Source organism: Hippichthys cyanospilos, chromosome 19 (assembly GCF_059441005.1).
Source record: "Hippichthys cyanospilos isolate Australia breed blue-spotted pipefish chromosome 19, RoL_Hcya_1.0, whole genome shotgun sequence".
NCBI lineage: Eukaryota > Metazoa > Chordata > Actinopteri > Syngnathiformes > Syngnathidae > Hippichthys > Hippichthys cyanospilos.
In genome coordinates, this window is record NC_142387.1 from 1,275,161 (window position 1) to 1,286,241 (window position 11,081).

At 38.3% G+C, this 11,081-nt stretch overlaps 1 protein-coding gene across 2 annotated transcripts in view; it reads right to left on the minus strand.

Moving 5' to 3' along the window:
• The window catches only part of commd3 (COMM domain containing 3), a 3,977-nt gene extending 1,843 nt beyond the window's left edge, over positions 1–2,134 (minus strand). The window contains exons 1-4 of one of the 2 annotated variants that reach the window (XM_088401716.1): positions 1,957–2,134; positions 550–661; positions 170–233; positions 50–84 (exon numbers count right to left, since the gene is read on the minus strand). In XM_088401716.1, the coding sequence (XP_088257842.1) occupies positions 50–84; positions 170–233; positions 550–661; positions 1,957–2,095 (350 nt within the window). In that variant the 5' untranslated portion in view covers positions 2,096–2,134. Of the gene's footprint in view, positions 1–49; positions 85–169; positions 234–549; positions 678–1,956 lie in introns of both variants that reach the window. The other variant, XM_088401718.1, reaches the window with a different exon arrangement.
• Between the last annotated feature and the right edge of the window lie 8,947 nt (positions 2,135–11,081).

Consider the following 11,081-nt stretch of genomic DNA (forward strand, 5'->3'; position numbering starts at 1 on the left):
TAATGAGAATAAGCACGAGAGAAAATGAACGGATGTTTCTATGGCTTACCTTGCGAGTAAGCTGCCTAACTCCTTTTTGTATTTCTGTAAGTACAAAATTGCCAAAATACAACTTATTCAAGACAAAATGAACAAATTATGGTTGTTTGCGGTTGATATGGCGCATTACCTTATAGCAAGTACAGAATACTTCAATTCTTTCTGAACTGAATGACAGCCCCTCAAGGAATGAGCTACAAGGAGAAAATGAAAAGTATATGCGTATTAACAAAATGTTAATACAGTGTATGCTTGAAAACATCAATAATGTTTAAGTTCAGTTTTAGTTAAAGGGATTCAGGGTTTAGATCAAAATCCAAAAGACTACAGAAGAGGGTAAGAATACACACGTTCTCAGGTATCTGCTGTTTTAGGTACAATTTTTAGAAACTGGTGCACAGACAAAATCAGCTATCATTAGGCTTTGAACTCAATAGACTTACGACACTATGAATGATGACCAGTCAATACTGTAGGCCATTAACATATGAAAAGCCATGTATTGTTTACCTCAGAGTGGGCTCATCAGAATTTTGCCTGGCTGTCTCCATAATAAACGTGGTGGTCGCTGTGTGCATCTGCTTCAGCAGAATCCTCTTCACATGCTTCAGTTCTGTCTTGTCTGAGGTGACAGAATCCTGAAGTGAATATGTGATGTTCAACAACAACAACAGACGGGTACACAGCAGCGATGCAGTTTTGAGATCCCTTCGCTCTGATTGACATCTAGAATGGAAATCAATGATGTTGTGCGTATGAGTGGAATCCTCAGCTGCATCACCCAAATGGCCAAGAGGTGGCCAAGAGGAGAAGGAGATTTGTTTGTGTGGGAACAAAACATTTTGCAGTATTTATTCATATCAAGGCGGCTTGGGGAAAGAGTAGTTAGCGCGTCAGCATCACAGTTCAGAGTCCCAAGTTAAAATCCAGCTGGCTTCGGCCCTCCTGTGTGGAGTTTGCATGTTCTCCCCATGACCGCGTGGGTTCTCTCAGGGAATTCTGGCTCCCTCCCACCATTCAAAAAATATGCATGGCAGGTGTATTGGATGCTCTAAATCAGACATATGCAAAGTCTAGCCTGCGGGCAAATAGCAGCCCCGTTCAAATTTTCACCTGCCCGCAGCCTCTGTGACCAATCAAAAATATGCAGCCCAACAGCACTATTGACCACAGTATTAAATAAATGTGTACTAAAAAGCTACCATATTTTAATGATCACAAGTGGCATTTAAAAGTTTTAAATTGTCACCAAAATTGAGGAGGCATCTTATGATGCGCTGCATCATGTGTGCACCTAGTTTCGAAATCTGTAAATGTTGCTGAGTGACATTGATGAGCGCTCTGCTTGACTGACTGAAAACCTTTCTTGCCCACATGCTACTTATATAAAAAAGGGAGATGTGAAGGAGGACAGGATGCAAATGTTAAAGGGCTGACGTTGGGCATGAAAGAAGAATGGTATGCACTAACAACAACAAAAATAAAACGCAACTGAAAAAAGAATGTCAATCATGAAACAAAAGAGTGCCATTTGAGAAAAAAAACCATCAGTTGTTGCTTGATTGTTTTTTTTTTTTTTTTTTAGGACCCAGAATTGATGGCTTGAACTTGATTGATTTCAGACCAACACTGAGTTGTAACAACGGAGGCTGCTCACTCTGGAATCCAAAGATTATCAAGATCAATATTGTTGTGACTAAGCTTTTGGAAAATAACTTCAAAATTAAAGCATAGCAGTTTGGGCATCCCAGCAGCCCTTCCTATAGTGCGAATTCAAATCAGGACATCCACTTCCATGAATGTAAAGCGAGTCACATCGACACACACGCGGGCACGCAAAGCTTTACATAGCAAGGTCTCTTCAAAGCGGGATGCAGTAGGACACAAAGAGCGCTTCGCAAATGGTTCGCAGCTCACCCAGCAAGCCTGCGTCCTGACCGGAAGAGAGCAGAGAGCGGAAGCAGATGTCGACCAGCAACGGGAAGACGGCATCGTCCACGGTAGACGTTTCTCCAAGAGATTGCAGCCCTCTTCGCACAGAATCTGACAACTCCATTTTGAGAGAGGGTGGGATCAAGAAGAGCACGTGACTGATCAGCTGACATGAGTGTGTGCATGTGTGTGTGTGTGTGTGTGTGTGTGTGTGGGGGGGGGGGGGGGGGATAAATCACATGCCGGGGAATTCAGCTCATAACGAACCGTGGATCTTGGTTACGATTAAATTAATAGGGTAAAAAACGAATAAAAGCAAAAAACTGTACATTATAATAGTAGTCTTTCCTCTTATGCCTGACAAATTCTGCCTGAGATTTCTGAGGTTGAGGGTTTGAATCTCATGAGCAAGCTTCAATGAGGAGCCGAGCCTGAGACATTGGCTTTGCAACTTTAAATGTAAACGTAAAAACATTCACAAGGCTCTATTGGGCACATTTGCAAATGGCAATGATTTGCATTGAATTTATATAACAATAACCAAACCATGTACTTGGTTAGCAAATCGAATGTGCTTAAAATAATAACTATAAAACATAAATTGTACATTATTAAATATATATCTACGTTTGAATTTCCAAAGAAACGTATTAATTTAAAGAACTAATCAATCATATATATATATATATATATATATATATATATATATATATATATATATATATATATATATATATATATATATATATATATATATATATATATATATATATATATATATATATATATATAAGCCAGTCAATAGGTGCTGCGCTATTTGACGCATCCGTCAGTGGCATTCAAATCCAACTACAGTCACACCAATACCGACGAATATAAAAAAGTCAAATCGCAACAATAATTAAAATAACCATAAAGTTGAATCGTTTAGCGCTAATTAACGGAGTGTCGCTTAAGCGTGCGCTCTGGTATTTGAACGTATCACGGTATGCTAGTTAAATAGTGCAGCATGTTTTGCACCCGAAACGTTTGGAATGAAAAAAGTCACGTGTCCAGGGAGAATGGGCGAAAAAGTGACACACGACTTGACAACGTATCTGATCATTTGAAAAATTCCCAGTTATTTCCGGTGTGGTTTCCATTATTCAGGGTGTCCCGAAGTCACGAAACGAATAATCTACTCCTTAAAACAAATATGAAATACGTGTCATGTCTTTGTAAATGACCTCAAGATGGAAATTTCCTTAGATATGCTCCTTCTAATCCAATGATAATTGACTCTTTTTTTTTTTAAAATACAGTTGTAAGCATAAATATTTGCTTTGTGCATGATGCCTTAGTTCACCATTAGCCATGATGAGTGTGGGTTTGACCTGTACCTCGAGCTTTGTACAAAGTCCACTTCAGATTCCTTTACCTCCCCGACATGATTTATATCCACGTCTTCTCTTGTGATCCAAAAAGCGCTACGATTGGAGAGGAAATTATTTAGGCATGTTCCAACTCCGCTGTACATCGTCATTTTAGGGCACCATTTCTTAAATATTTATTTATTCATTTATTTATTTATTTGTTTTTTTAAACAGAAACGCGCAACGTTGTGCTCTGCGTTGGAGCAAATGACGGTGAAGATAAGCACGAAAAACATAAAATCAGCGCTTACAAAATATGACTGTCCAGCTCTAAGTTCAGAAGTTGCAAGATCTTTGTGTAAGTTACTAAAGTTAAAATAAAATTATTGAATAAAGGTTGTGTTATTCTTTAATTACAGTGAACTATACCGTGCTCAAGGGTTTTGAAAATGGTTATGATTGTGACAGAAAGTCATTAGAAGTCAACCCTTATGCAAAAACATATTTAAAGGTAACAAGAAAAAAAAAAGTACTGTACTGACTTTTTAAAATGCTCCCTGATGATTATCTCAGGTTTGAGTGTAGCAAGCATAGACTGGCAGTTAGTCTATTTGTTCGTTTTATTTTTTTTTAAAGTTCTTTAACTAAAACTTGGCAATTTAAGAAATACAAAATAGGAAATACATGTTTTACTTGATCCTCAATATTTTATTGATCTTAGGTCAAACACTGACTTGCCACAATATTATACAGTATATGGATCAACAATATTTATAAAATGTACAATTTCAGGTACTGGGTCAAATTATAAAAGGGTGTTGTGATAAGAGCGTTCTCAGGCTAATGTATATACCCGCTTTTTTTTTTTTTTTTTTTAAGAAGCGAAACATTTTGGGTTTTGAGTATTCAATCAGTTAGCTTACACCTTGGTTGTACATGCCAGCTTGTCCCATTCCAATTTAAACATAGGGGAGTTGTGCTTTCTGCAATCACCTGAAATATAAAGGAAAAAAAAAGCATGAATTAACTCCAACCCAACAATGTAGTCAATGAGCTACAATTAAATTCAATAACAACGACCATATCTGGTATTCATTATGGAGTGTTGATTAGGTAGGTGAGTGATAGAATGTAAGATATGTTCTACATATCCTGGACTAGGTTTACTATTTACCATACACCAGGCATGTCCAAACCCAGTCCTCAAAGGGCCGCCTCAAGGTGTTTTGGAGGTTTCTGTCCTACCACACCTGATTCAAATGATCAGCTCATCAAACCTGATCATTTGAATCAGCTGCATTAGATGACTGAAACATCAAAAACATGCATGATAGGTGGCCCTCAAGGACCGGGTTTGGACATGCCTGCCATACACCATAACTGTTGTCTACAATGTACAGTATATATTGGTGGGAAAAAACCTATGGGTAGGGTTATTGTTATTTTGTCTTTAGAATATTACATTCTATGTAAACATACTTCTGTAGCTTCTTTGAAAAAGAAACACCTTTTCAATAATAACCAAACGACCTCTTACATTTTAGGCTTGCTTGAGTACCTCTAAGATGGGCTGGAAACGCTAAGCGGAAACAAAATGATGAGAAACAACTTTTATTGTTACACTTGGCTAATATTTGATAAGAAATGAATACCATATACTCTTGTAATAAATTAAAGAAAATTTAGCTGGGACTTTGTCGACGGAGTTCTGACATACAGTGACTTAACAGCCAACACATGCACTAAATATTGTGTGTGTGTTGGGGGGTTGGGGTACGTCATAAATATAAATCCCTACTATAGGGATATTGGATTATTAGCAACATATCGATATGTGCGTGTGCCCCCCCCCCCCCCCATGACTTTTAGTGTAACGCGCTCAATTGCATGCTGTGTCAAATGTGCAGTGATTTTAAAGTTTATATAATAACCACCTTGACTTGGCTCAGTGATAGTCTTTGTGATAAAATAGTTATGTCAGGTCAGTCGAGAGGCCAGAGGTCATCTTTCGGTCATTGTCTTGTCAAAACTGCAAAGCATTATTAGGGCCCGACCAGCTACCGCTGGCAAGAGCCCTTTTGTTCCTCTCTGGATTATTATTATTATTATTATTATTATTATTATTATTATTATTATTATTATTATTATTATTATTATTATTATCATTATTATTCTCCCAAATGAATCACATTTTTGAGGGCCTAAACATGCATGAAAAGTCACCAAATTTGCACACTCGTTGGTCATGCTGTAAAGTTTGATAGTTTGGTGTTTTCATACATAAAATCCAAAAATGTGATTTTTAGCGCCACCTAGAGTTGATAAATTCTACTGGGTCCCGGCCCGTTTCACCTAGTTTATTACTTATTACTGTCGTTTCAAAATACTGTATTTGTATTTGAAATGTAATGGATGATATTACTATTTCATTACTTCTATATTACTCTCACCAACATAACTGGCAAATAAGCAAATAAACATTTTGTCTTGGACTGGAGAATTTGGTGGATATAGTCAAATTTAGAAAGATCATACAGCATGTGAAAGGGAGAACAACAATTTAGGCAGCAGTATTTGTACAACTAGTGCAGTAGTTTATTTTCAGTAATATTGAATGTCACCTGTATCAAATATGCCATACAGTTACCAGTTTGCCGTGTGAAAAACTCCTACTTTGAAGTCGTATGCGAACAATAACTAATATTAAGAGGCATAAAGCAGACATTGGCGTTCTAAGTTTAACGAGTAACAAAAATTCTATAATTGAATTATGTACGGTCTTGTATATAAATTTCAACGGGCGAAGTGAGGGGCAGCTGCTCGGGCACTAGATGGCAGCGTTGGGTCTGTGATAAGTTCAGAGTGGAACAATGCAGGCACTTAATGAGCGGGTGACGCTTGATCTATAACGAGACATTTGTTTATGGAAATGTGGCTATTTATGCGGCAATCGACAATAAGCACCTCCATTTTTGTGTCTACTGACGTCATGTCGGACAAATGTAAATGTTTCTGATTATCATGAAAAGGCACGATGATTGTCATTAAGATATTGCCCTTTAAGTGAACATAAAAACCCTTTGTGTTCAATAAGACTGGCATTGCGCATTTCCGTTTTCTAAAACTCTCAAATTAAATGACACATGTGTTAAAAATGACAGAACGACATTACACTTAAGAGTAACAATAGTTATCGGAAGTGTTAACTGTCTGTCATACTTTGGGAACAAAAATAAACTATTTACGTTGTACAATATGCAACTACAATTGCTATATAAAAGCAACAATCAAATAGTTAATAGGTGTGTTTTTATATTGTTTTTGATATCGTTTGTGTGCCTGAATTGCATTTATCTAAAAAAAAAAAAGAAAAAGAAAGGACTCCACCCGTTTGAATTAAAAAAAAAAACGCGTGAGTGCGTGTGGGCGCGCGCGCGTGTGTGTGTGCGGGGATTTCTCCTATGGCTCCTAGCTCGCAGCAGAGCCAGCTGTTCCTGCTCCACTCTACCCGTGAAAAGCAGTTTCCTGCCGGCTGCTTCTGTTGCATCCCGTGGCAGTGGCCGCCGTTAGAGGCCTATTTTCGGCTGGACACTCCAGTAGCATATGTTATTGTTCTCACCGAAAACGATCGAGTGACAACAATAGAACATGCCGGCGTGTTCGAGGGCATCCGCAGACAAAATGTTTGATTTAATACGAGTGGTGTTCGCTCCTTTCAGCAAGTAGCCATTTCCCCACTGCAGCTTGCAGCGATGCATCACTGCTTCACGTTCTAACCGCGGAGCACCTTTTGTTGTGATCTCGATGCATCCAGTTGATTTCAATCTTTAAATGTGATCTAATAAGAATGGTTGACGACATTCCAGCTAGTGATCTGTTCAAATAGTTTCTGTCAAATAGTGAAAAGCTCAACCAGTCACTTTAAATTAAATTCACTTTGTCTCAGTCAGTGTGTGTCGTAGAAAAAAAAATTATGTACTGTAGATATCATATTTATATTAATATATATGAAATGATAAAACATATAAAAAATTTACACTAGAAAATTACAGACACCACACACCCACCCACCCACGCACACACGCACACACACACAAACACAAATTAGAGGTGTGCTAAAAACATTGTTTCACATAAGGATCGTGCAGTGGTGAATTGTCAGGGCCAGCTAGGCTTTCTCTATTGGCCTAACATAACCTGACATCATTATTTTAAATATAATAAAGAATAATAATTATAATAACTATAGTGAAAGTCAATTTCATTTTAAATTCATTCAGATTGAGCCGCCCTATATATGTATACAGACACACGCACATGCACACACACACACAGTGGGCCCCCGTGATACGAGATTAATCCGTTCCGCGGTTGGGGTCGCAAGGCGAATTCGTCGTATGATGGGCAATCCAAACCTATGGTAAATAGCTAATGTGTTTAGAACCCCAGGTAAAAACATCAAAATTGTACATACACATTAAAAATTTGAACCAAAATAGTATATTAAGTGCTACGTATATATATATATATATATATATATATATATATATATATATATATATATATATATATATATATATATATATATATATATATATATATATATATTCAGAAAACAGCATAAATAATATAGAAAGGATTTATTTACCTTTGAGTGTTATTTGTTATGACCATATTCTCTAGTAAGGGTAGCCTAGGCTAGGCTAGCTTCATATTTCTTGATTATGTCCAGCTTTGTTTCCATATAAATCATCTTCTTACTTCTCTCTTTAACATTACTAGCAATCTTGGGACCCATGACTAACCCATTCAAGTTTGAATCACTTATATAGCGCTTTTATACCTTGGGTACTCAAAGTGCTTTACACTAACTAGTCATTTACCTACTGATGACGTGCAGCATCAGGAGCAACTGGGGGTTCAGTGTCCTTCTCAAGGATGCTTCGACATGGTCTTGATGGTCGGGGGATCGAACCCTCAGCCTCTCAGCTGGGAGACGACCACTCTACTACCGAGCCATGCCACCCCCAATAAACCATGCAAATAAACCCACATCAGCAATTAAAACTTGTTTCTACATTCATACAAACTTGTTTCAGCATTCAACGTGATGCTTTCAAAACTTAAAAAAAGAATAATAATTTAAAATAAATATCCATGAAAGTCCAAATTACAAATCACAGTTTGATATAACAAGAACATAATTTTATTTCTTTACTATTGATTGAATATGAACGAAATAAAATAACACAAACATTTTAAAACTGACACAATAAATAAAGAACTCACCAAAACAAACGGCAGTCACAATCAATCAGTGTTTTCAATATTCCCCAATTTTTCTTCCTCACCCTCTTCATTGTTGAGCTCTCTTTTTCCCTTCGCACTGAGATGTAAGGTGTATCCACTCGGGTGTACCCAGTACATCTCATTGTTCCTTGATTGGAAGTGGCGGACAAACACCTTCCCCTTCGTGGACAGGTAAGCGAATAGCTACGCGACGCCATTAATGTGGATCATCCAAACTAACACTATTGCGTAGCTTGGTTGCTCAAGATAACACCGCTTTCCCACAGTGAGCATTCAATCACATTGCGTTCAACGTGAGGCCTCTCGATGGCGATCTTATGACTCGATTAGCTATTGCAGAAGTCTATTAAAAATATGGGCCGTTTACATGTGCCTTTGCACACGGCACAGATGGGCCGCAACATTTGAAGCGAATGCCCTCGCGCTTAGGGCGGCAGGCAGATTTCATACAACCTGGCGACACAAGTTATCTGAATTCTAATTCTAAAAACTCCAATATAAAACTACAGCACTTGTCGTAACCAAATGGATATAATATGATATGAAAATAATCCATTTCACTGCTTCCAAACCGAGGACTTAGTGATACAAGATGCGCGTAAATTTGGGACTGTGGCGCATGATGGCCACAAGCTTCGTTTTTATGAAGATTACAGCACAGATGTGTTGAATAAGCGGTCTGAGTATCGGGATGTCATGGCCCAACTTTACAAGAAAGGACTCCGTCCGTCTCTGCTCTTCCCGGCAAGGCTGCGGATCATGTTTCCGGATGGTGAGAAGTGTTGGCTTTCTTCTGTTTCCGGGGCTATTGAGTTGATCAAGTCCTCAGATGGGGACCAGGAACCAGTATTCTCTATCTTTCTAAATTCAGAGCAAATGCCAGAGGTGCAGCTATTTTGATTGACCTAAACATACCTTTTGTACATTCCAATGTCATTTTAAATCATATTGGACCATTTGTCATTGTTTCAGGTAGGCTGGGTCACAAGCTTGTGGAATTGGTCAATGTTTATGTGCCCAATTTTGTCGAAGTTTAATTTCATCAAACAGTTTTCTCTAAGCTCTTGGACTTAATTTCACATAGACTACTTTTTTATTGCTTTCAAATCTCAGATCTTGGAGGTACGAAAGTATCACAATTTCTGATCACTCCCCTCTTGTTCTAGAGTTGTCATTGCTGGAGTGCAATAGAGCCAGAAGGCATTGGAGAGTGGACCTGTGGTTGCTTACGGATGAGGAATTCACAACAGTTATTTCCTCCAAAATAAAACACCAGCTATGTCCTGCAATTCCATTTGGGAGGCTATGAAGTGTTTCATCATTTAAGAGGAAATCCATAATGCATAATCCATAATGCGGTAAAATTTTAGCCAAGACAACTGATGCCGGATATTAAAATTGATATTGGTGACATCTCATCTGACCCTAAAATAATTAATGACCATTTCAAAAGATTCTACTCAACGTTATACACACCTAATTCCACTGGGGGGTTTTGCTATATGGAGGCATTTTTTGGTAATCTAGACATTCCCTCACTCTCTCTGGACCTAGGGCAAGCTCTTGAAGACTCTATTTCACAGGAAGAAATTAAGGCTGCTGTAGCATCCATGCAGTCTGCGAAGGCGCTGGGACCATACAGGTTTTCGATTGACTTCTTTAAAACATTTTCCAAGGATCTTTCATCCTTTCTACTTTTAATTCTCTGTCATGTTTCTCTGGTGGTTTCAGGTTGGGCTTTCTGTTTTGGGGGATCTTGTTATTTTCAAGATGTGGATTTTCTGTTTTAGGGGTTTATTGGTGTTTTCAAGTTGTGGGTTTTTCTCAATTCTTGTCTTGTTGTGCGCATTTGGTCCCACCTGTTTAGGGACTTCGCCCCAAGCCTGGGTTGCTATGGAAGCTCATGCTGAAAATCTGCTCTCAATTCAGGAAGACTCTCGGTCTCCATGCTTTCTTTCATTTAAACCCTATTGCAGATAACCATTTATTTGTTCCATCAGCGGGGTTCTGTGTCTGGCATGAGAGGAGCTTTGCAGATTTGTACTCTGATGGGACTTTTTCTGACCTAAAGGGAAAGATTTGGAATTGCATCAACACATTTTTTTAAAGTTTCTTCAGGTCAGACACTATATGCAGAGTGTGACGGTGCATTTCCCTCATAAAACCACGGAAAGGCCCCTGGACTTCTATCTGTCTGTTGATCCTACTTCCAAAGGAGTTCTGTCAAAATGTTGTAATTTAATTTACAAAATGCATCGTCCACCGCTGGCCGCCATCAAGTCCGTCTGGGAGCACAACTTGCAGGTCACATTCTCTGATGAGGTGTGGGAGTCTATTCTTTATCAGGTACACTCAGTCTCGATGTGTACACTTATACAATTCAAAGTTGCCCACAGCGTTCACTATTCTAAGGTTGAATTAACGTCTATTCATCCTAATGTGGACACG